The following is a 27,204-nucleotide window of genomic DNA, read 5'->3' as shown; positions in this document are numbered from 1 at the left end:
CATTGAAGTGCGCTGATGAGGCGGCACTGATAGGCTGCACTGGTGGGCACTGATAGGCTGCACTGGTGGGCACTGATAGGCATAGTTAAGGCGGCACTAATAGGCACAGATAAGGCGGCACTGATGGGCAAAGACGGGCACAGATAAGATGGCACGGATGGGTGGCACGGATGGGTGGCACTAAGGGGCACTGATAGGTACCACTGATAGATGGGACTGCTGGGCACTGATAGGTGGCACTGCTGGGCACTGATGGGCGGCACTGCTGGGAACGGATATGTGGCACTGGGGTGCAGCACCTTTGTTTAGGCAGACTGTGGGCACTGCTGGGTGGCACTATGGGCACTGCTGGGTGGCACTATGGGCACTGCTGGGTGACACTGACAGGGGGGACACATTTTTTATTTAGGCAGGCAAAGCAGGGGGCAGGTGGGCACTGGCAGGGGGCAGGTGGGCACTGGCAGGGCTGGCCGTGATCGGGACTGATGGGCTTTTTTTTTTTTCTCCTCGCGCTGACAGCGCGAGGAGAAAAATGAATAATAGCCGATTACCGGCTCCGTTATATCACATGATCAACTGTCATTGGCTGACAGCTGATCACGTGATAAGGGGTCGGGATCGACCCCTTGCACGGATCGGTGATCAGGCGAGTCTCGTAGACTCGCCGATCAGAGCGCGCCGCGCGCGCCCCTCAGGGGGCGCACAGGCCGCTCATGCACGGGACTACGTCAATAGACGTAGTCCCGGAAAAGGAGATCCGCGCTGTAGCCGTCATTCGGCTATAGCGCGGGTCTCAAGTGGTTAAAGAGCAACTGTCATCTCTGTCCCGCAGCGGCTCCTCCTCTGACCCACTGTTGACTCACCGATGGTCCCATTCACTTTAATGTGATGCGGCAGTGACACAACAAGGGGAGGGGAGGGACGTGGCAGTAGCAGGTGAGTGGATGCTAGAGCTGGGCGATTTTCTCAAAAAAAAAAAGAAATCTGCGATTTTATTTTTTTGTTTGTTTTATTATGGACACCACGCCGGTCCTGAGGCGCTTCAGCTTCGATATCGGCCTAGTCTGCCAGGCCGGACGCCACGGACTAGGCCGAAGCCACAGCTTCGCCTAAAAACTCCTGCCCGCAGCACCTCAGGACCGACGTGGTGTCAGCAACGGTCCTGGTGGGAAAAAAAATCGATTTGCTGAAATTTTGAATCGATTTGACCTCTCAACTTGATTCAAGATTTAAATCGATTTTTTTTCCCCAGCCCTAGTGGATGCCCTCTAACAGTCGCTGCCATGATGGATCTGAAATAACAGGTGCTCTTTAAATATAAGGACTTATTCTTGCTGGTAGTTAGAATCTTTAATATTTGCAAACAAAATTAAGTTTTCTCAATTGGAATAATAAGCTGTCGGGTTAGTAAAACAGCGATTATCAGAACCGATTCAATCATACAGTTTGTAGTGTACATAGATTTGCAAAACAATGGGATAAAGGAATATTTGCTTTATCTCATGGTTACTGTGAAATTGTGTTAATGCATCGCTGCAGTGCATGTTATCTCAGCTTGCAGAGCTTGGATTCATTGAATGAGTTTACTAACAATGTAAATTATGCAGAATATACAGCTTAATGCTACATAACTAAGCTCCATTTAACGTAGAATGAACTAAATTATTAATGTATCTTAAATGGAAAACCATATTTAGATAGATTTTTACTCCAAAAGCATTTTACTAAAATAAATTTGATTTAATCAAAACAATCTATTTACATTTTTATTATTATATTATTTTATATCCTTGATTTATATACACCCTGGTTGGTGGAGTATATGTGCTTATTTTGAATATAATTATATATGATGGGTCATGATTTGTAAACAGAGCTCATATTTTAAATCTTCGTGGATTTTAATATTTGTGCAATAAAATACTTTTTTTCATACATTTACTTTGTTTGACAATTTGATAATCTATCTGCTGCAACAAAATAAAACCCTGGGGGAACCTCTTGCTCTTTTCTTGTAAAATAATTGATCCCCGCTCTCCTATATATACTAGAAGAATATTGGGGGGATAGGTTGTCTTCGGGGGGGGGGGGGTACTCAGATATTGTCATTGTGTTGCTGCTGTCTGTTTTAGAGCTTTCAACATTCCCATCGATAATCTGCCATCTGTCAAGTTTACAGTGTAATGTAATAGTGTTTCTACTTGCCAGGGTGTTGTGTTTCTATATAAATACATGATCTAACCCCATCATTCTGTGTACACAAACCAACAGAGAAGCCTTTTCCTCCCTCCTCCGGCACACAATAGAACGCTCCTTTATGGATTTAAAGGAGAGCTGCAGGAGCCATAAAACTCAATATTATACATAGAAAGTGCGCCTGTAAACCCGCAAGTTCCCCCGAGCAGCAGTAAGCGTTAAAGAAGAACTTTAGTCAAAAATGAAAGTACAATTAAGTCCCCTTTTACACTTGTGCGACTTGTCCTGCGACTGCAAAGTCTAATGACAAGTCGTACCCCATGATTTCCAATGAGTACCGTTCATATCTGTGCGTCTTCAAGTCGCAGTGACTTCAAAGTAGTCCCAGTCGACTTTGATGCGACTTGAAGTCTATAGACCTCACGATCACACAGGCATTGCTTCAAGTCGCATCAAAGTTGTGCAACTTTCAAATTGTACAGGTTGGGAAAGGGGCCTCAAGGCAAAACTTTTTAGCTTTGGACATAGTGGAGAGGGATTAGAACGCCTGTCAGTTTTTATTGTGGTCTGTGCCCCCGTTAGGGAGATTTACCCTCTCCGTTTGTCCTGTTTATCATTATCATTGAAGACAAAAGTAAAAGAAAATCCTACGTTTTTGGGTTGTCCCCAGAAAAGTAATAGAGGGGAAATCTTCCAATGGGGACACTAATTCTGGTGACCTGGGGGGGTCCACAAGGAATTCCCTTTAATTTGCAAGGATTTCTTCTCACTTCCTGTTTTGGTTATGGAACAGGAAGTGAAGGGAAATCTCCACAATGGGACACAGATGGCGAAAATTAAACTGGCAAGGGTTTTTACCCTCCATTTGCTCTATCCAAAATAAAAAATAAAAAAAGTTTTGCCTATAGTTCTACTTTAAGTTCTGCTAGATGACTTCAGGCTTCTTACCTGAACCCGATTTTTTTCAGCGTCGAACGAGCCCAGCAGCTCTCGTGTCCTCATTGGATAGATTGATAGCAGCGGGAGTCATTGGCTCCCTCTACTTTCAATCAAATCCAGTGACAGGGGAGCAGGGACAAGGCCGAGTCCTGCTGTCTGTGTCAGTGGACTCAACAGCAGGACACAGAGGTACACGAGGGCCCCCCATGGATAGCAGCTCTCTGTGGGGGTACTCAATGAAGAGGAGGAGCCAGGAGCGCCGCCTGGGACCCCAGAAGAGTAGATTGGGGCACAGAGCAGGTAATTATTACATTTTTGTTATCTATGCAGTAAGATAAAAAGCCTTCTCTCAATATCCATGAGTGTCTCAGCCACAGAGATTCAAGTTGCACCCAAAATTGCCAAAAGAAGTGCAGGAACTACTTTCAAATCAATGCAGTACTGCAAAGATGGTGTCGCACTGATTTGAGCAGTGCAATTGCCAGCAATAGGGTGCGACCTGTCATACGAGGGCTACATCCCAGTTCACTCAAGAGCAGTGGGGGAACGGCATGTGATTCGGACAGGAATCGCACTACATTCCTGTTCAAATCACAAGCGATTCTTTGTAATGCCATTTGAACTATTAATTTTGTATGGCTCAAATCGCACCGCACCCGCACCAAAGGTGCAGGTGCCTTTTTTTTGCATTGGAATTGAATTGCATTGATGTTCACACCTATATGATCTAATTCAGCCAATCGCACTGTGTTTTGTGAACTGCAGAAGAGTGAATGAACGGAGTGCGGTTGCAGAGCGGTTTGGTAAACGAACAGGAATTGTTGCAAATCCTGCACTGCAGTGCGAACCGGGTCTATAAAAAAAGAAAACAAATGCAGCCACCACATCTAATGATTGATGAGCTGCAATAATATTGCATTTTTGGTTTGGGGTTTAATGCCACTTTAACCACGTGCCAACAGCTGGCCGTCATATGACATCCTGGGCTTTGTGGGGGTATATCTGAATGATGCCTACAGCTACAGGCATCATTCAGATATCGGCTTTTTCTGCCAGCGAGTCCCTATACCAGTGATGGTGAACCTTGGCACCCCAGATGTTTTGGAACTACATTTCCCATGATTCTCATGCACTCTGCAGTGTATTTGAGCATCATGGGAAATGTAGTTCCAAAACATCTGGGGTGCCAAGGCTCGCCATCACTGCCCTATACCATAAGAATGATCATAGCGGCTGGTCAGCCGCTTGATGATTCTTACGGGTGGCGAGAGGACCCCTCCCGCCGCCCTCTGGTGCTTCTACTGACTCACCGCTGCGATCAGTGAGTTGGAGAATAAATCCACCGGCCCCGGATGTTTACCATAGAAATTACCATAGAGATGGTTGCCGGAGTCTCTATGATCATCAGAAGCCGGGCACAATGTTATGACATCACACCCGGCCTCTGCCTTTAAAAAAAACAGCACCGCCTTGGCTGGGAAGCTGAGATCGTTTTTTTATTTTTTATTTATTTTTTTGTTTTTTTTTCATTTCAGGCTTCCCAGCCTAGAGGTGAGATGTGGTGTCTTATTGTCCCCATATCTCACTGTAAAGAGGACCTGTCATGCCATATTCCTATTCCTATTAGAATGGATGGTTACATTCCTTGTAATAGGAATAAAAGTGATCAAACTAAAAAAATGTAAAGTAAAATGAGCAATAAAAAAAAAAATGCCGCTGTCCCCGTGAGCTCGCACGCAGAAGCAAACACATACGCAAGTCCCGCCCACATATGAAAACGGTGTTCAAACTACACATGTGAGGTGTCACAGCGAACGTTAGAGCGAGATAAATAATTCTAGCCCTAGACCTCCTCTGTAACTCAAAATAGGTAACCAGTAAAAAAAAATTCAAACGGTGTATATGGAGATTTTTAAGTACTGAAGTTTGGCGCCATTCCACGAGCGTGCACAATTTTGAAGCGTGACACTTTGGCCATCTATTTACTCAACGTAATTTCATCTTTCACATTATGCAAGAAAATTGGGCTAACTTTACAGTTTTGTTTTATTTTAAAGCACAAAACTTTTTTTTTCCCCCTAAAAAATGCATTCGAAAAATTGCTGCGCAAATACTGTGCGAAAAAAAAGTTGCAATGAGCGCCATTGTATAATGTTTGGGGGTTCTATGTAATTTTCTAGCAAAAAATCGATTTTTACATGTAGGAGAGAAATGTCAGAATTGGCCCGGTTGGTAAGTGGTTAAGAAAATGATTATGACATGAAATGCGTTGCACACGGATACACCTTCTACTGCGTGTTTGCAAACCACGCTGCGGGAAGACTGTCAGTGTTCAATTTTCAAACAACTGGTTAATGAATTATGGAAGTCAGGCTCTCCCCCTCCATATGGCATCATAAAACCTTTTTATGTACGATGGGGAAGAAGCGCTATCATTGTTATTTCCTTCTCTTTTTTTTTTTCAGTTGGGTAAATAAAATCCCCGCCACCTGTTCACATTACATCATCCCTTCTCCAGAACTTCGCCTGTGTGCGATAAGCACTGAACTGAGGAGATCTTTGTATTGTGTGCGCTCCCAGCACTGATGTCATGCCAGATGATGTCACTCAGCTCTTGTATGGTTGCCATGGTGTCAGGGCAGGTGGGAATCCTGAAGATGATGTCATAGTAAAAAAATTAAAAATAAAGTGGAGACAATGTAGTTGTTCTTTTTGCAACGATATTCTACCAGTCGTCATTAGATGGGATTAATATGACACCAAACTAAATTCTATTCCACTATGTATAGAACTCAAAAAAGTCCCTTCTGTTATTCTCAGCCTCCTTCAGATCTTTTTTTACATTTTTTTTTTCTTTTTCTCCCTGTGATCTGAATTTCCTGTTAGATGGTGGCTACATTCATTCTCCATGGTCGCGATGTATGTACACTATATTACCAAAAGTCTTGGGACGCCTGGCTTTACACGCACATGAACTTTAACGGCATCCCAGTCTTAGTCTGTAGGGTTCCATATTGAGTTGGCCCACCCTCTGCAGCTATAAAAGCTTCAACTCTTCTGGGAAGGCCGTCCACAAGGTTTAGGAGTGTGTCTATGGGAATGTTTAATCATTCTTCCAGAAGCAAATTTGTGAGGTCAGGCACTGATGTTGGATGAGAAGGCCTGGCTCGCAGTCTCCCCTTTAATTCATCCCAAAGGTGTTCTATCAGGTTGAGGTCGGGACTCTGTGCAGGCCAGTCAAGTTCCTCCACCTCAAACTGGCTCATTCATGTCATTATGGACCTTGCTTGTTTGGTGGAATGGGGATTATGGTGTGGGGATGTTTTTCAGGGCTTGGCCCCTTAATTCCTGTGAAGGGAATTCTTAAGGCATCAGAATGCCAAGACATTTTGGATAATTTCATGCTCCCAACCTTGTGGAAACAGTTTGGGGATGGCCCCTTCTTGTTCCAACATGACTGCATACCAGTGCACAAAGCAAGATCCATAAGACATGAATGAGCGAGTTTGCGCTGGACGAACTTGACTGGCCTGCAGAGTCCCGACCTCAACCTGATAGAACACCTTTTGGATGAATTAGAGGGGAGACTGCGAGTAAGGCCTTCTCGTCCAACATCAGTGCCTGACCCCACACATGCGTAAGGTCCATAGCTTGTGGGATGACAGGACTGTTAATGGTTTGACAGACGTAGGGGCCTATTTATAAAAAAATTGCTTTGCAAATTTCTCAAGCACTCTGACATCCTTCACAAATAATCACCATAATTTGCCTGAAACCTTTATCTCCTGTGATAATCGGCTCCATCTAGTGGCCACAATGAGATTTTTTCCTGAAATAACCCAACCAGGAACATACTGCGTTTCTAGCCACTAGATGGAGCTGGTGATCATAGAAAATAAACATAGCAGGCAAATTGTGCCGATTATTTGTGACAGCTGTGAGAATGTTTGTTGCACAGCAATTTTTTTTTTCATAAGTGGACCCTTAAGTCATTCCTTGATTTATTTATTATTTTTTTCTTCCTTTTTTTACTTTTTTCTTCCTTTTTTTTATTTTATTTTTTAACATGAAAATATTTTCTCCTAGTTCAGAAAATGGTATAGGGTACAAATCATTATCTGTTTCTGTTGTCTGTAATTTATGCAGTGCACAGAGATCGCTCGGGGTCTCCACGCTTGGCAAAATTCCCAAATGTCTGTCATATCTTTTATTATTGTTCGTGTTGCTGGTGATTCATTTCTATTGTTCTCTCAGCAACGTGCTGTCATTATTACTGTTGACCTGCGTGTGCCGCAGTTCATATGTCAGTCTCACAGCTGTATGACCACAGCACACAAATCAATGACTAGTCCATGGAGACGAGTCCAACAGCAAACTCTAACAAACAGCCTCTGATACATTTCTCATTAACATCTAGGATGGGCGCCCCCTATTGATCAAAAAGAATGCCTGGTCGTCTTTTGTCCCATATTCCCATGTGCAGCATTATACTCATAGGCCAAAATGTTTGTTTTAGTTTTGTATGGCAGGACGAATGGTTAGAAGCATTTTTAGTCCTCGTGCACACTGGGTTTTTGCTGTTCTCCTGTGAACGCCAGAACTCCTGGTAGGTGAAAAGTTGCTTAAAGTGGAGTTCCACCCCAAAGAAAAAAAAAATTATGTGCATGAAAAAAAATATATATATATTTTTTACTTACCTTTTTATGCCTGTTGCTATGTGGTCCCTCGTAGTCTGCCTCTTTCAGCGCCTGGACTCCTGCCGTCTCTTCCCGCGGCGCAGGAAGGGAGATCGCCGCTCCCCCCTCCCTCTAGTCTAGGCAATCATCTGGGACACGTGACAGACCCCAGATGATTGCGCAGCCAGTCACAGCATGTGGCGCGGCTCGCGCATGCACAGTGGGTGCCCGGCTGTGGCGCCCACAGTTAAAATGCCGGCGCCACCAAATGGAGGGGAAACGAGCGGGATCCTGGGACAGGTAAGTGTCCTGGGACAGGTAAGTGTCCCAGCATGGGTCAAAGGGGTCAAAATGAATATCTCCTAAACCTGCACCATTTAGGAGATATTCACCCTGGATGCAGCCAGTGACATCACCAGCACATGCGCTCTGAGGCCTGGTTCACACCTATGCATTTTTTTCGTTCCTTTTCGGTTTGGCAGAAACACGCTACAGCCCATTTATGGGTCACGTTCACATCTGTGCATTTTATTTTTAGCGACTTTTTTCTGGTTTTTGGTTCCATAGACTTCAATGGATCAAAAGCGTATATTGAAAAATGCAAAATGCACCTGGGATGTGCAAACCGCAACCTGCGTAGGTGTGAACCAGGCGTGAAGGTCTGGTGTTCTATCAGAATAGCAAACCCGTCATGTTATTTAACAGAAGTGGCGTTCCGTCAGCTGCGCTTGCGTTCTACCGGAACACCTGCCGTCAGAAGGTGGCAGCGGACATCTTACTACACCCAGCTACGTCTTGAGTTTCAGAGTAATTTTAGCAGTAAAGAGAGCGTATATAAATACATTTAGTATATTTATTGACATCTGTGATGCTTTTTGGATGTTTAATTTTGAAAGCCTAAAGCCGCGTACATACGATCGGATTTTCTGGTGGGAAATGTTGGATGTCAGGCTGCTGGCGGAAAATCCGACCGTGTGTACGCTCCATTGGACATTTGTTGTCAGACTTTCCGCCAACAAATGTTGACTGGCATGTCTTCAAATTTTCTGCAGACAAATGTGTGTTGTCGGATTTTCCGATCGTGTGTACACAAGTCCGTCGGACAAAAGTCCAAAGTACAAACACGCATACTCGGAAGCAGAAGCGGTCGGTCCTGTAAACTAGCGTTCGTAATGGAGAATTAACATTTGTGATGTGGCAAATTATGAAATCTCCAAATGCAGCGCACAATTCTCTCTTCTTTAATGGGATAATAATGGAGCTGCTTTATTGGTGATACTGATGGAGTTATTGAATTTTCAAAGGCTTTTATTTTCTAATGATATCAAGAATAATATTTTTATGTATTTTTTTTTTTTTTTTTGTGCAAGTGACAGCAGCACCATTATCCTGTAGTTTTTAAGAACAAAGATAAAACTATGTTGGTGTCCCTTGTTAATTTTACATTGTATTTTTTTAAATGTAACCGCCAATCTGTCATTTGAAGTAAAACGCATAGCCAAGTATTATTCTCCACAATTTTTTTTATTGTACACGAAATGAAAAGTGTAGATAAAAAAGCGCGAATCAACACTCACCAAACTTCTACTAACACGAAATTAGCAGAAGGAGCCCAAAGGGTGGCGCTAAGGAGCTGAAAAACCACGTAGTATGTCTAGTACGACACTACGTTCTTAATTGTTGGCCAACATTTGTGTGACCGTGTGTATGCAAGACAAGTTTGAGCCAACACCCTTTGGACAAAAGTCCATGGTTTTGTTGGCGGAGAGTCCGGTGTGTACAAGGCATAAAGGTTCAGCACTGAGAAGTGCGGGGTGTGCCAACATGGCCTCTGCCACCTTCCTACTGCTGGCGTCCAGCTTCTTTCAAAATGTAACATCAAAACAGCATTGCAGATGTCAATATACTATATTTATTGATATACGCTCACTTTATTGCTAACATTACTCTGATATTCAAGACATAGCTGGGTGTAGTAAGATGTCCGCTGCCCCCCTCTGACTGCAGGTTTTCTGTCAGATTAGCAAACCTTGTAGCGGTGGAATGCATAGGCAGCTGACCGAACATCACTTCCATTACCTAATCTGAGGGGTCGCTATTCTCACAAAACACCGGAATACCGTCCCGGCCGTCAGAGCTTCTTGCCGGAACTGAGGGCTCCCGCATGCATATGTGGGAATGACGTCATCGCGGCTCCGGCCACTCACAGCGCTGGAACTTGTGAACCCAGAGAAAAGACCAGGGGGAAGATGTTGGCCCTCTCAGCGGTGACATCATGCTGCTGGAAGGGCTGCTTTCTAATGTAAGTATTTGATAATGTGCTAGTATGCAATGCATACTAGCACATTATACAATTGTCTTACAGGTGTTTTTTTGTTTGTTATTCTGCAGCAGTTTACTGCCACTTTAAACCCTTCATGAGCCCTAATGCAGAACTAAACTCAACAATCAACATTAAAGTAATATTAAAGCCTTGTATTTTGTTTTTAAGTAGTAAAGCTGTTATACTTACCTCCTCTTCTCGGGTTCCCTGCCAGAGACCCTGGCCCCTCCCTCCTGCAAAGTGCCCCCACAGCAAGCGGCTTGCTAAGGGGTCACCGGAAGCACTGCTCTGTGTGTCCATTCAGACATGGAGCTGCGGCTTGGCCTTGCCCCCTCCATGTCCTGATTGGCTCACTGGCTGTGATTGCCAATGTCTCCTACGTCTGCCAAGAGCCAGCCAGGCGTGTGATTCCCCCGAGAGGCAAGGCTCTTGTGGACATCACTGGATCAAGAGGGGTGCTCAGGTAAGTATTAGAGGGGGCTGCTGCATAGAATGCATAAAGATAAAAATCTTTGTGTGTTTACAACCACGTTACCTATTTTAATCCTTATGCTGCTAGCATTAGTAAATAGATGCAAATGTGTATTATATTTTCTTGTTTTAAAAGGGTTGTAAACCCTCAGGGTTTTTTCACCTGCATTCTATGGATTAAGTTGAAAAACCTCCTGTGCTGCAGCTGCCCCCCTTTTACTTACCTGAACCCGGTCTTTCAGCGATGGAGACGAGCACACCAGCTTCAGCTGTTGTCTTGGGTCCTCATTGGACAGATTGATAGCAGCAGGAGCCATTGGCTCCTGCAGCTGTCAATCAAATCCAATGAAGGGGGGGTGGGGCCAGGTACTGCTGTCTGCGTCAATGGATGTAGCAGCAAGACACGAGTGCCCCCCAGGGATAGCACTTCTCTGTCCAGCATAGAAGAGGAGGAGCCAGGAGCACCGCGGAGTGAACCCAGAAGAAGAGGATCAGTGACCCTCTGTGCAAAACCCTTGCACAGAGGAGGCAAGTATGACATGTTTGTTATATTATAAAAAACAAACAAAACAAAAAACAAGACTTTACAAACCCTTTTAAACTTTTAACTTTAAACTTTATTTTAATTTTTTTACAAAATAAACATCCCAGGGGTCTTTATGAGCATTTTTTTTTTCTTCTTTCATCTGGAGAAGGGGCTTTCTCCGCTAAGCACACCCCCCTGCTTAAAAGGAAAAAATAAACTGCGCTTAGGTGAAGCAAGAAATAAACAAAAATTACTAACACTCTATAAGGAAGGCGGCAGCAATAAATGTGATACAAACACTTGACAGCAATAAGAAAATACAAAAAGCTGCGCCAACATAAAATTAACCTATAAATATAAACCCCTAAAAGAAATGTAAATTTTTTTATATATATATATGTGAAATGTGAATATTAATATATTCCAGACTTTTAAATGGAAAATATAAAATAACAATTAATGGGAATTCCTCCTCAAAAAGTTCATAAAAGAGTCCATAAACAATCAACAGTTGTAGTCCTAAATGAAAACACCACGGTGGTTGAATACACTCAGATGCACACAAGTGCCCGTCACCATATAGTGGGTGCCCTTACCAGATGGAACTTTGGTTAGAGCGTTATAATTATATCCTCAATCGCGTCAGAATACTCCTCTTTTAAGTAGATCAGCTCACCGAAATGAACAACAGCACTCTTATAAGCACATCTTAATCCACGACCCCAAACAATACTAGCAGTAGCTTTTTGCTGTTCTGAACAAAAATTTTCATTATGTATTGATTCCTGGCAGAGCAAGGTTTAGCTCATTAACCACCTGGTGAATCAGGGCTGTAGATGGAGGCTTCAGTCTTCCTCTAGCAGTGGTTAACCCCTTAAGGTTTGCTACTAAGCACCCTCCTGCTTGCATGCCTGAGAGATAAGGGCAGATGGATTCCAGGATGTAAATGCTTATGTGCCCTTACGCAAGATAGTGGTGGATAGAAATGCTGGAGGGAGGGGGTGGGCAGGGGTTTCAAAGTAATTTCTCAACAAAATAAAACACGAAGAACTTGTTCACACCGAATGCGGCTTTGAAATCCTGCAACTTCACTTGAAATAATACGATTTCAAAGCCGCATGTCAGTGCGACTTCAGGTGCGACTTGGCTGACATCTGTGCGACTCCATGCACAGATGTCCTATGCAAGTCGCACCTGAAATTTCCAAAAATAGTGCAGGAACTACTTTTTCAGCTCGGTAAGGCACAGCAAAGTCTGATTTGCACTGATACCCTGTTTCCCCTAAAATAAGACCTAGTGTGATTGTCGGTGATAGCTGCAATAAAAGCCCTACCCCCAAATAAGCCCTAGTTAAAGTCCTTGTAGGTCTTCTTTTCAGGGTAGGGCTTATTTTTGAGGAAACAGGGTAGGGCTTATTTGGGGGGTAGGGCTTATATTGCAGCCAACACCGACAATCAGGCTAGGTCTTATTTTAGGGGAAACAGGGTATGAACAGTTCTATTACTGACAATAGGGTGTGACTTGTCATGTGATTAGACCTGTCAAATTGCAGGACAAGTTGCACCGGTGTGAACTTAGGTGAAGATATGGATAGATGAGTGAGTTTGAATATTCAAAATGAATTAAATAGCATTTTCAGTTGTTGGTAGGCAGATTGTGGGGGGAGATTTACCTAAAACTGCAGCACTTAGAATCTAGTGCAGCTGTGCATAGTAACCAATCAGTTTCTAACTTCAGCTTGTTTATTTAAGCTTTGATCTGGAAGTTGATTGGCTTCTATGTAGAGCCGCACCAGATTTTGCACTCCAGTTTTAGTAAATCCCCCCCAGAGTTTATTTCCGCTTTTAAGATTTTTGCTCCTGTGTCCCCTGTACATTTCTGTGTGGTCATGAGAAAACAAAGATGATGCAAATAGTTTTCCATATCACTAGTCATTTGAAAAGATAATGTTTAGGCAGAAACAATAATAAGATACAAATATTATCCCCTTTTACAAAAAGTTAAAATAAGTTTAGGAGGTCCATCATAATAATGTCAGAAAATGACTTTTATTCCTGTATTCAGGCTCGGATTCTTATTATCCAAAAATGCTTAATTCCCTCTAAACCACACAGCAACATATAAAAATTGAATTTTGTCCGCCGGATTTTGTCCGAAACTGTTGCATACACACAGCCGGACAAAGTTGTCAGAAAATCCGATCTTACTTAACGCGATGACGTTATTTCGTTAGGACGGGACTACGTTCAGGCTAGTAGCCAATAGCTTTGGTCTAGGAATTTGATCGGAGCATGCATGGCACTTTGTCCGATCGGAATTCTCTACACATGAACAGACAAAGTCCGATCGGATCATGTTGTGGGAAAATTTTATAGCCCAGCTGGAAAACTTGGTCCGTCGGATACACTGACGGAAACAGTCCGATGGAGCCCACACACTGTTGGATTATCCGACAACACGGTCCGATCGGATATTGTCCATCGGAGTGTCTGAACGTGTGCACAAGGGCTAAAACAACATATCTTGGTTGAGAAGATATATCTGCTGCAGAGCACAACCCTAACCCACACAATCAATTATCAGTTGAAAAGTTTGTTTGTAACTTTTTCCTTTAGGCTAGGTTCACACTATAGCGATGCGGGAACGCCGCGAATCCGCGGCGTTTTCCCGCATCGCATGCCTCCGCCGGCAGTTCACACTGCCCTATGCGGACTGCTGGGAGTGTCAATGAAATGTTAATGACACCCCCAGATCCGTCCGCATATCGCAGTGCGATCTGCACACTCGCACAGGAATCGGATTGCATGGTGTGAACACCCATGCGATCCGATTCTGCTGCGGACCAAAAAAAGGGTCCCGTGCAAGTTTGCTGCGGGAGCGATGCGAATTCAGCCATACTATCTGTATGGCTGAACTCGCATCGCTACGGAGATCGGATGTGATTTGCACTGCAGTGCGGTGCGAATCACATCCGGATCTCCCCCAGCAGCAGTGTGAACCCAGCCTTAGGAATTTTTTGCAATATGGTGTTCACACCTAAAGGGGAGTTTTTTTTCTATACCCAATAATATTTGTGATTGTGATCCCTGTGACCAACCAGAATGTGTCCCACTGTTTAAAATGATAATATTCACTTAATATTTGACTCATATTTATATTATTGTATATTGTTGAATATAGGGTTTCTATGAATTGCATTCATTCATGTTCAGGTTCAGATCTGTTTAAATTGGTTTTATCGTGTAGGGTCGTGTTTTGATCAACCAGAATTCTTTATTATTTTAGTATTGTTTAATTGAATTGTTGGCTAATAAACAAATATCTTCAGATTGTTCTACATGGTGCAGTTGCTGTGCTGTGTAGAGTGAATTAGGAATCAGAATTTATATTTGTCCTTCAAAAACCTGCATGCACTGGTGGCTCAGATCCCGTATTATTGTAGCAATTATACTTATTCATTAACAAAATCATGGATATAATTTTGTATTTATTTAAATGACCAAATCACCACAAGCTGAGCTGCATTTTCTTGTTTGTATTTCAGGTGGGCTCAGCAGTTTTAAACAGAACCACGAAAACCTGTGTGATAATTCCCTCCAACTCCAAGATTGCCCAGATGGAGGCGGGGCCTCAGCGGTGACCATCACACTACCTCAGTCCGTCCCTAGTACTCCAGATATAGAGAACGCAGAACTGACCCTCATCCTCCCTTTTCTCTTCTTGGGCAATGAGCACGATGCCCAGGACTTGGAGAAGATGCAGAGAATGAACATAGGGTATATCGTCAACGTAACCACTCACCTTCCTCTTTACCACTATGAGAAAGGGATCTTTAACTACAAGCGTCTCCCAGCAACAGACAGCAACAAGCAGAATCTCAGGCAGTACTTTGAAGAGGCGTTTGAGTTCATAGGTAAGATTCTTGGTTCTTTGATTCTAACTTCAGTTAAATCAGTATTAGGGAAATGGGAACTTTTCCAAAACTATCACTTTGGAAAATACACTATTGTATGGCCAAACTCTTGTGGACTCCCAACCACCACGTCTATATGAGCTTGCTGGACTTCCTATTGGGGAATGGGAATTACTGTAAAGTTGCAACCCTTCCACTCCTTGTGGCAATCACAAGCTCTACTCTTCTGGTAAGGCTCTTCACATGTATTAGAGGGGGCTGCTGCATGGAATGCATGAAGATAAAAAGCTTTGTGTGTTTACAACCACTTTACCTATTTTAATCCTTATGCTGCTAGCATTAGTAAATAGATAAGAAGGTGTATTATATTTTCTTATTTTAAAGGAGTTGTAGACCCTCAAGGTTTTTCCCCTTATGGCATTCTATGCACTAAGGTGAAAAAACTCCTGTGCTGCAACTGCCCCCCAGAGCCCCCCTTTTTCTTACCTGAACCCAGTCTTTCCAGCGACGGGGAGGAGCACACCAGCACTAGCCGGTGTCTCGGGTCCTCATTGGATAGATTGATAGCAGCAAGAGCCATTGACGGAGCCGGGGGCAGGGCGGGTCCTGCTGTCTGTGTCAATGGATGCAGCAGCAGGACACAGGAATGCGCCTGCATGAGTGCCCCCAGGGAAAGCATTTCTACATCAGGGCACTCAAGAAGAAGAGAAACCAGGAGCACTGCAGAGGATCGGGGGCCCTCTGCGCAAAACCCTTGCAAGGGGCAGGGGTGATTTCTCAACAAAATAAAACACGAAGAACTTGTTCACACTGAATGCGGCTTTGAAATCCTGCAACTTCACTTGAAATCATACGATTTCAAAGCCGCATGTCAGTGCGACTTACATAGACATCTGTGCATGAAGTCACACAGATGTCTATGCAAGTCACACCTGAAATCGCCAAAAGTAGTGCAGAAACTACCGTATATACTCGAGTATAGGCCGACCCGAATATAAGCCGAGGCCCCCAATTTACCCCCAAAAAAACTGGCAAACTTATTGACTCGTGTATAAGCCGAGGGTGAGACATGCCTGTCCATCCCTGTGTGTGTGTCCGTCCATCCCTGTGTGTCCGTCCATCCCTGTGTGTCCGTCCATCCATCCCTGTGTGTGTGTGTGTCCATCCATCCATCCATCCCTGTGTGTGTGTGTCTCCATCCATCCATCCATCCATCCCTGTGTGTGTGTGTCTCCATCCATCCATCCATCCCTGTGTGTGTGTGTCTCCATCCATCCATCCATCCCTGTGTGTGTGTGTATCCATCCATCCCTGTGTGTGTGTGTGTCTCCATCCATCCATCCATCCGTGTGTGTGTGTCTCCATCCGTGTGTGTGTGTGTGTGTGTGTGTGTGTGTGTGTCCAGCCTACCTGTGTCCCGAGCCTTTGTCCCGAGCCTCCGTCCCGTGTCGTGCCTTGCCTTCGTCCCGTCCCGTCCCGTCCTGTCCCGTGCCGTGCCTTGCCTTGCCTCCGTCCCGTGCCCTCTTCGTCGGCGGCCATTGTAAAATTCAAAAGCCGCGCCTCCTCCTTCGCCTGTGATAGGCGGAACACTGAATTTCCCAGCAGCCTGTGTTCCGCCTATCACGGACGTCGTATCATCCTCGTCCGTAGTACGAGGATGAGACGATGCCCGTGATAGGCGGAACACAGGCTGCTGGGAAATTCAGTGTTCCGCCTATCACAGGCGAAGGCGGAGCCGGAGGCGCGGCTTTTGAATCATAGAATGGCCGCTGTCTGTCTGCTCGACACGCTGATCGAGCGGGCAGACAGCGATGACTCGAGTATAAGCCGAGGGGGGCACTTTCAGCCTCAAAAAAGAGGCTGAAAATCTCGGCTTATACTCGAGTATATACGGTACTTTTTCAGATCGGTAAGGCACAGCAAAGTCGGCGTCAAATTGATATGAACAGTTCTGCACATACACAAAAGATGTATGTGCATTGAGTTAAGGAAACTGGGGGGTTTATTCACTAAAGGCAAATCCACTTGGAAGTGCAGTCGCTGTAGATCTGAGGGGGACATGCAAGGAAAATAAAAAAACTGCATTTTTGCTTGCACATGATTGAATGATGGAAATCAGCAGAGCTTCCCCTCATTTCAGATCTTCTCCTCAGATCTACAGTGACTGCGCTTCCAAGTGCACTTGTAGTGCACAGTGAATTTGCCTTTGGTAAATCGACCCCACAGCCTCCAACATTAGCGGACCTTCAGGCTCCCGAAACAATTCTATCTCTCCACCCCTCCTCCAATCCTCTGCAACAATAGAGCTCTTTTTTTGTTTGTTTAATATATGTGTGTGTGTGTGTGTTTGTGTGTGTGTATATGTATATATATATATGTATGTGTGTGAAACATTGCGGTGGTAGCCGCTGGTCAGAGTTGATGGAAAGATGGATGGAGGCAAATACAGAGCAATCTTAAGCCCCATACACACTATCAGTTTTTCTGCTGAGTTTTTCCTTCAGATTTACTAAAACCATATAATATGAGGTCAAACCTTAGGAGTTTCAATTTGTATGCAATCGGGCACACCCTTGTACTACATGGTTTTGGTAAACCTGAAGGAAAAAATCTGTAGAAAATCTGATAGTGTGTATGGGGCATTACTTGACTTGAGACTGGAGCGGAGGTTCACCTTCCAGCAGGACAACAACCTTAAACATACAGCCAGAGCTGCAATGGAATGGTTTAGATCAAAGCATATTCATGTGTGGGAATGACCCAGTCAAAATCCAGACCTAAATCCAATTGAGAATCTGTGGTAAGACTTGAAAATTGCTGTTCACAGACGCTCTACATCCAATCTGACAGAGCTTGAGCTATTTGGCAAAGAATGGGTAAAAAATGTCACTCTCTAAATGTGCAAAGCTGGTAAAGACTTGCAGATGTAATTGCAGTGAAGGCTGTATGTTTAGGGTCATTGTCCTGCTGGAAGGTGAACCTCCGCCCCAGTCTCAAGTCAAGTGGGGATGGTGTGTTCAGGGTGATTTGTAGTGTTAGTTTTCTGCCACACATAGTGTTGTGCTTTTAAGCTAAAAAGTTACATTTTGGTCTCATCTGACCAGAGCACCTTCTTCCACATGTTTGCTGTGTCCCCCACATGGCTTCTCGCAAACTCCAAACAGGACTTCTTATGGCTTTCTTTCAATAATGGCTTACTTCTCGCCACTCTTCCAATAAGGCCAGATTTGTGAAGTGCACGATTAATAGTCCATTGTCCACCTGAGCTGTGGATCTCTGCAGTCTCTAATCATACCAGTTATCTTCTGCTTTTTGACAACATTTCAGTTTTTGATTTGGGGTTGGGAGGGTTAAAACCCCCATTAGGTTTGTTCTTTAGTGGGGACACAGACTGCTGTAAAATAGGAAAGACCACCACACCAGTGACAACCACTCCTGTCCTTTCTTGTTCTGATTTTGCGGGGACATAATGCAAAGGGAAATTTTCCGTGGGGTTATGAACAGCAATAAAATGTTGACAATTTACTAATTCCGAGTCTATCCAAAACATTAAAAATAAGTGCTTTTATGTATGCTGCAGGTTGTTTTAACTTTCATCTAACCATATTTATTTTTTTCTTATCTTCTAGAGGAAGCTCACCAATGCGGGAAAGGCCTGCTCATCCACTGTCAAGCAGGAGTCTCACGCTCGGCCACCATCGTGATAGCCTACTTGATGAAGCACACGCGGATGACCATGACCGACGCCTACAAATTTGTTAAAGGAAAGCGACCAATCATATCCCCCAACCTAAACTTCATGGGCCAGTTATTGGAGTTTGAAGAAGACTTAAATAATGGTATCACACCACGGATTCTTACGCCAAAGTTAATCGGTGTAGAGACTGTGGTGTAACAAACATTTTATCAATTAAGCTTCAAGATTAAAAGAAAAAAAAAATCAACTCATCTGGATTAAATTCATTTTAAGATGGAGGGTTAGATCTCGAGTCGGAGAAGCTTGAAATTTTTATGTCTTTGGATACCCCTTTGTCACCTTGGCCAAAAAAAAAAGCCAAGGCTAAAGGTTTTTGAGAAAAAAAAATCCATGGTGATCAGGGGTCTGTGCGGGTTCATGGACTGAAGAAAAGAGTGTTGTTTATGCAATACAGCTATGAAAATATGCATTTTTTATGCAGAATATGCCAGACCATAGCTCCAAGGAGATTAAAAAGAAAAAAAATGAAGAATCTGCCATAAATAGAATATATTTAAATGGCAAAAAAATGTAAAACTGTTGACTCTGGGTGTGTTATGTTCTATTTTTATATTTGGGCTAAAAGGGTTTCATTGACACAGAACTTGACCATTTCTTGCCCTCAGTGGCTTCTTGTGCAATAATTTTGTTTTGAGTGTGAGAATTGTAAGAGCTGATTGAATGTTTTTGAGTTTGCCTACATGCAGGGTAGGTAGCCATTTTTGTGGGTTTAACAAATGGTGAGGTATTGATCTGCTGGTGGCATCTCCAAGGCACAAGGTATATTATTTCTCATGCCTCTGTGGTACATGCAACCAGCTGAATAGTGTACACTATATTGTAAAAGTTTGTGGAAACCTGATCATCACACCCACTATGGGCAAAAGTATTCAAAAACCAATCCAGATGATTAAATTAAGTATAGGATACTACAACTGTGCACTTCCAAACTTGCAGAGAGCCCTGACCTCAACCCTACTGAACATTTTTTGGAATGAATTGGATCTCTGATTGCGAGCCACATCTTCTCATCCAACGTTAGTACCCGACCTCCCAAATGCTCTTTTGGCTGAATGGTCCCTGTTTCCCATAGATACACACCACAAAATCTTGTGGAAAGCCTTCCCAGAAGAAGTGAGGCTGTTGTAGCTGCAAAAGAGGCCAATTCCATCTCAATGCCCATGGATTTGGAATTGGATGTCTAACAAGGCGTGATGGTCCAGTGTCCACAAAATTTTGGTATTTAGTGTACCTCCCAATGTGCTGAATCCCAAACTGGTACACATTTAAAGTGCGAGTTTACCGCTATAATATTTGATGTGTTTTTTTTTTTTTTTTTACGAGTTATATCTAATTCATTTTGTTATACCCTCCCTGCTTTTTCTTTTTAATTTTGCTGGTTGCCATGGCTGATCTGTCAACACAAGGAGCCTCTACGTGGACAGAACAAAATGCCTGCAGGAACCATCCTATCCTCATTGTAACTGCCAACCAATAAGTCTACTTAAACCCAGGTTACATAACATAACTCTCAGAGGAGTATTCGTGCATGCAGGGAATTTTTTTTTTATATGTCAATTATAATCAGTCACAATTGGACTTATGCAAGAGTTAAAATACTCAAACTTAAATTGATACAACTTCATCTTTTTTTTCCGAAGCACATTTTTGATTCGGACGTAGAGTTGAAGCACATTTTTTTTTTTCTGGGCAGATCTCTCTAAAATACAAGGTCATTGGTTGATTTCTTGAAACATGATGTAGAAACCTTATAGGAAGAAGAGTGTCACATGGTTTTCACAGACCAAAACAGGTTATTTTTTAAAAAAAATAAGAAAGTCAACTCATTTCTGAAGCTCTAAAAGACCTCCTTTAAAGTGATTGTAAAGGCAGAAGGTTTCTTTTTTATCTTAATCCATTCTATGCATTAATATAAAAAGCCTTCTGTGTGCAGTAGCCCCCCTAATACTTACCTGAGCCCCATCTAGATATAGCGATGTTCTAGGTTTGTCTCAGCTTCCCGGGACTCCCTCCATCATTGGCTGAGACAGCAGCATGGCACCATTGGCTCCCGCTGCTGTCATTCTAAGTCAGCCAGCCAATTAGTAGAGAAATGGGGCAGGCCGGGGGCACAGCTTTGTGTCTTAATGGACACAGGGAGCTGTAACTCAGCTCAGGTGCCCCCATAGCAAGCTGCTTGCTGTGGGGCCACTCAAAAGGAGATAAGGGCCAGGAGATCCAAAGAGGGACCTGAGAAGAGGAGGGTCTGGGCTGCTTTGTGCAAAACCACTGCACAGAGGAGGTAAGTATAACATGCTTGTTATTTTTCGTAAAAAAAAAAAAAAAAGGAGACTTTACAATCATTTTAAAACATCTTTTTTTTTTTCCTGGGGAGAATCTGAACAGAGAATTGATATATAACTACAATTGTGTCCAAGGTTTATAGCCCTTGTTAGATCTAGCATCTAGGCCAGCAACCTGAGCAAACAAGCACATTTTGGTAGATTTACTAAAGGCAAATAGACTGTGCACTTTGCAAATGCAGTTGCCCTCATTTCCCCCAGAGCTTAGCAAATGTAGTAAAGCTCTGCCGATTTCCTTCATCCAATCAGGTACATGGAAAAGTGCTTTATAATTTCCCTTGCACCTGATTGGGTATTCTTTAGAAAGTGAACTGTACAACATTACATCTACTAAGAAAAATGAGTGCAACTTCACTTGCAAAGTGCACAGTATATTTGCCTTTAGTAAATCAACCCCAATGCAAGTCATGCTAACTAAAGAGAAGCAAATATTTAATGGTTTAAACTGGGTAAACTCGAATGCTATAATAATTGAAGGCTAAATATTTTAAGTCTTGCCAGGATCAAATTCAAAGAAAATGTTAAGCACTTAATTGCCAATTGATAAAAAATGTCACGAGGGAATTATGGAGGCTATTATTAGACTACTAACCTTTCCTTTTGTTCAAATGCTATAATATTTGGATGTTAAATATTCTAATGCTTGCCAAAATTAAATGTGGTTCGCTGTATTGCTGCCAAGCTCGGGTAAGTATTTGGGGGGGTCGGGGAATAGCAGGGTGTTCTTTTACCTTAATGCAGGGAATTTATTAAGGTCAAAAACACTAGCGCTTTGAGATCATTTTAAATATTTAAATTCTTGCCAAGATCAAATGTGACTGGTTCTCTTTAGGCCTACCTACAAACTGACAGATCATTATAAGCACTTAATTATTTAGTAATTATAAATGTTATGGGAGAAGTATGAAAGCTACCATGGCTAATCTCTCCTATATTTGAAACGCTGTAATCATTGGAGGTTAAATATTTAAATTATTGCCAAGACCAAATGTAAAGGAATTCTACAAAACAGACAAATCAAAGAAAATTGTAAGCACTTAATAGTTAATGAATTAAAAATGTCATAAGAGAAGTATGGAGGCTGCCATGGCTAACCTCTCCTTCTTAAAATGCTAGTTACCTGGCTGCCATGCTCGTTACCTGGCTGCCATGCTCACCCTTCATGTTCAATTCTGTGGGTGCTTACCTGACACAAGTATATAGATAGAGACTTCTGACCTTCCTAATTTGCATATTTCTTACAGGTCAGGGACTATTTTTATTTATATCAGAGACAACTAGGAAAATCAGCATTTACAGAAGGAAGATAATTAATGGTAGCCACTGTATTTTTCTCTGACAGAGGTGGTGGGCGCTGTACACGGGAGTTCACTGGCACACTTTGAGCACTCCTTGGCACTGAGCCAGAAGATCTGTAGAAATCTGGGTAGCACAATATAGTTGAATGCACACCAAAAGCGTTCCAGTGTTTGGAATTACAAGGAAATGATGGTGCCTTGATGCAAAAATTCATTGAACTGCTCATTCCAGCAAGCGCCTTACTAAGGTGCATGATACAACAATAGGACCCTGGGTGCGCATCTAAAGCCAACATCCATGTGTACACCATATGCCAAACATTTGTGGACACCTGACCATCACATCTGCTGTATGGCCAAAAGAATTTGGACACCCCTCAGAATTATTGAGCACAGATATTTCCAGTGAAGGGTACTGTTAATGCCACAGTATACAAGGAGATTTTAGACAATTTTGTCCTTCCAAGCTTGGGGTAACAGTTTGGGGAAGGCCCTATTATTCTCTTCAAGTGTGACTATGTTCCTGTGCACTAAGCCTTCTCCATAAAGACATGGTGTGACCAGTCTGTGTGGAGGAAGTCAAGGGGAATGAATAGCGCCCTGACCTCAAACCCGCTGATTTCCTTTCGGAAGAATGAGAACTCTGATTGTGAACCAAATCTTCTGATTGAAAAATAGCAATTTCTCTAAATGGTAAAAAATACCTACAGACACATTTCAAAATCTTGTGGAGAGCCTTCCCAGAGGAGTGGAGGCTGTTATCAATGTAAAGCTCCATAATAATACCCATGGATTTGGGATGTCCAACGTGCTCATACACGGGAGATGGTCAGGTTTTTTACCTATTAGCGTATGAATAAATTAGATCGGTACACAGGATGAACCAAACGTTTTTTTGTTTGAAGCTTTAGCTGGCCACACATGTTACAATGTACCATCATAGAAACAAGAGGCATGATCAGACATGTACCTTTAAAAACACAAAAGGGAATATGTATTTTGCCATCCTTAGCTTTACATAATCCCCTTCTCTTTGGTGCTTTGCCATTGTGTGTAGCCATTGGGAGCAAAGAAAGGAAGCCTTGCGTAAGCCAAGTCAAGATAGCTAAGGACTTTACCCATTTTAAAGTACCAGGCCAATTGCCAAAAACAGGAAAGAAGTGACTCCCATGTCCCATGCTCCACCCTACCAAAAAAAAACTGCATGGGCAAAGCACAGGTTCATGTTAAGTTCTCTAATAATAAAGGTTTTTTTTATCTTTTAGGCCTCTTTCACACTGACGTCCCGTTCAGGCCCGCCTGTCAGTTTTTCAGGCGGACCTGAACGGGTGCTCCATAGAGCTCTATGGAGCGTCGGATGTCAGCGGTGACATGTCCGCTGACATCCGACCCGCTCTGATCTGAAAAAGTGTGACGGAGGAAAAAGCTATTTTTCCATCCGTCTGCGGATCGGATCGGGTGACGACGGGCACTGCGGTCCGTCGTCATCCGATCTCCCATAGGGGAGAGCGGCGCTGTGACAGGTCCGTCCCTGCGCAGTTTGCAGAGACGGAGCTGTCATCTCCCTGCTCAGCGGGGATCGGCGGAGTGATCCCCGCTGAGCAAACGGACATCCACGGGGCGGATCAGAACTGATCCGCCCCGTGTGAAAGGACCCTAACTCTGCCAAAACCATATATACTCGTGTATAAGCTAAATATTTCAGCACATTTTTTATGCTGAAAAAGCCCCCCTCGGCTTATACTCGAGTGAGGGTCTCCCGCTGTGTCATGCAGTCTTAACTGTTTGGCAGCTGCCCACTGTAACAAAGCCCCGCCTCCTCCTCGTCCATGATAGACAGAACACTGATACAATGCTGGGAAACTGAATCAGTGTTCCGTCTATCACATACAGGGAGGAGGCAGGGCTTTGTTACAGTGGACGGCCGCCTAACAGTTAAGACTGCAGTTGCATGACAGCGGGAGACCCTCACTGTTTGTAATCAAAGGTACAGGTGGGCACAGTGAGGCTGCAGGTGGGCACAGTGAGGCTGCAGGTGGACACAGTGAGGCTGCAGTTGGGCACAGTGAGGCTGCAGATGGGCACAGTGAGGCTGCAGATGGGCATTGTTTACGAGTAGCTGCTGCATTTCCCACCCTAGGCTTATACTCGAGTCAAAACGTTTTCCCAGTTTTTTGTGGTAAAATTAGGTGCCTCGGCTTATATTCGGGTCGGCTTATATTCGAGTATATATGGTATATAGTTTGAGGGACTAACTAACATGCATTGAAAAGACTGTTGTGTGGCTTTGCACTGCATATCAGAGAGTAAATCTAAAGGAGATTGTACCGAGATTTTACAGTCAGATTGCAACTTATGTGGCCAGCTAAACACTATAAAAAGGTAATTCTATCCCAAAATCTGATTGTTTAGGCACAGGGGGGATAATGGTGGGTCACCCTGGTTTCTTTCATCTCCAGAAGCAGCATCTGCACATTTGATTATTTAGTTGTGCCCCATTCAACCATGGCTCCTCATTTTTATGTAAAGAAAAAAAAATGCAGCAATAGTGAGACTTCTGTTTCCTGGGAGGGAGGGTGGAGCTGGGACCCAGCTATAGATACATTTCTATCCTGAGCTTCCTAAACCCCACCCTGTTCTACCTAGCCATTCCTGTAGCTACAAGAAAACAGAGCCTGTATCTCTAAACTACGACGCCAACCCCACCACGGCAGTTGGGAAGTGTACAGACTGGCTGCCTGATGTAGGCTGCAGGTGCACTTATATGGTGAAATATGCCAGCACTAAGATAGAAGTATACACAGAAGCAACTATCATATATATATTTTTTGTTTAATTTGACTCTGGTTATGGTGCCATAAACCTTGTTCAATATGTATATCAGAATGTAAGAAAAATAAAAAAAATAAGAGGTTTTATTTTAACTATTTTTTTGCACAAAATATAGGCGTGTTCCTGTTGTCTGTGTAAAATGTCATTTTGACTATAAAAACCGTCAAAAACGAATTTATATCATGTGTTTGCCTTTTTTATTTGAAAATTGGAGAACATTTTACTTCTCTTTTTTTTTTTTTTTTTTTGTAGTCACAAGAGTGGGACTGCTGCAAAACTATTGCAAGGACTTGCATTGCCCAGGGCAAGTAGCAAATCAGATACGATGTTAAGTTGATCTCCCCGACATCAGTGATGGTCATAAAGAGACCACTCAACTGCTCTTCCCTTGCAGGCCAAATTGTCGCAGGATCTAGGTTGCCAACAAGGGAGAAGCAAGGGAACGGCACTTCACTGCTATGGCTAGTAAACAGTTGTGCACTTCCAAACGTATGGAGCTGAATTTATGTACAAGGGACACAGCCATGCTGAAACAGAGAAGGGTCTTCCCCAAACTGTTAACAGCATGGCCGTGTCCCTTGTACATAAATTCAGCTCCTTACATCGGATGAGTTTGGTGTGAAGAAACTTGAGCGTTCTGCATGGAGTTCTGACCTCAATCTTAGCAACACTTTTGATATAAATTGGAACTCCAATTGAAATCCAGGTCTTCTCATTCAATACAGTACTTCACCTCACATTTTTTTTTTTTGCCTCAATGGCTACAAGAAAAGTGAAGGCTGTTAAAGCCACAAATGAGGGGATTGGCAGGAGGGCAACTCCATATTAATGCTCACGGTTTTGAAAAGGGATGTCCAACAAGGGGTTAGGTGTCCCAAACATTTGGCAAAGTATAATAGCTCTCAACCATAAATTGGATAGAATGTCTGCATACAGTGATGAGGCCCTTCAAATATTTAATAATCTCCACAAGTCAGGTTTGTCTGACTTCTGGGGGGGCTTCTATCCATTCATTAGAGGCTATAACTACTGTTCTTTGCCACATCAGACCTACTTACACAATGACCAGATCTTTGTTAAAAGGCAGTTCCTGGCAAAATGCTTACTGTTTCTATCCATTTGGTGCCATGGTCAGATCACAACCCATTCGTAAGACCTTCTTTCTCATCACTAACCATACCTTACACCTCTTCATGGGTTAGGTGGACCTGGCATCAGATATATTTTTCATGTTAAGTGTATACACCCTAAGGAATCTATGTATAAAACACTTACTGTATGAATGTGACAAAGATCTACACAGTCAGAAGGAAAAATCGCCATATTTGGTGGGGATTATGGCGTGGGGTTATTTTTTTTCAAGGGTTGGACTTGGCGCCTTCGTTCCAATGAAGAGAACTCTTAGGGTGTCAGTATACCAAGACATTTTGGACAATTTCATGCTCCCAACTTTGTGGGAATAGTTTGGGGATGGCTCTTTCCCGTTCCAACATGACTGCGCATCAGTGCACAAAGCAAGGTCCATAAAGACATGGATGAGCAAGCTTAGGGTGGGGAAACTTGACTGGCCTGACTTCAACCCAAAAGAACATCTTTGAGATTAATTAGAGCGGAGACTGCAAGCCAGGCCTTATCATCCAACATCCGTGCCTTACTTCACAAATGCACTTCTGGAAGAATGATCAAACATTCCCATAAACACACTCCTAAACCTTGTGGACAACCTTCCCAGAAGAGTTGAAGCTTTTATAGCTGCAGAGGGTGGGCCAGCTCAATATGGAACCCTATGGACTAAGACTGGAATGCCGTTAAAGTTCATGTGCGTGTAAAGCCAGGCGTCCCAAGACTTTTGGTAATATAGTGTACATACATCCTAAACCTTGTGGACAGCCTTCCAAGAAGACTTGGAAAAGGGTGGGCTAACTCAATAT

The 27,204-nt window shown here is 43.2% G+C and overlaps 1 protein-coding gene across 2 annotated transcripts in view; it reads left to right on the top strand.

Moving 5' to 3' along the window:
• DUSP10 (dual specificity phosphatase 10) overlaps positions 1–25,447 on the top strand; it is a 104,484-nt gene extending 79,037 nt beyond the window's left edge. Inside the window, exons 3-5 of one of the 2 annotated variants that reach the window (XR_013276613.1) lie at positions 14,676–15,044; positions 18,674–24,476; positions 24,540–25,447. Coding sequence is in view for 1 of the 2 variants with exons in the window: in XM_077485796.1 (XP_077341922.1) it covers positions 14,676–15,044; positions 18,674–18,939 (635 nt within the window). In the remaining variant the exon portion in view is untranslated. Of the gene's footprint in view, positions 1–14,675; positions 15,045–18,673 lie in introns of both variants that reach the window. The other variant, XM_077485796.1, reaches the window with a different exon arrangement.
• The last annotated feature ends 1,757 nt before the right edge of the window (positions 25,448–27,204 follow it).

This window comes from Lithobates pipiens, unplaced genomic scaffold, assembly GCF_037356315.1.
Source record: "Lithobates pipiens isolate NorthernLeopardFrog02 unplaced genomic scaffold, aLitPip1_a1.2 Scaffold_18, whole genome shotgun sequence".
Taxonomy (NCBI): Eukaryota; Metazoa; Chordata; class Amphibia; order Anura; family Ranidae; genus Lithobates; species Lithobates pipiens.
Note: the sequence above shows the minus strand (reverse complement) of the source record. Positions and strands in the feature narration are given on the sequence as shown.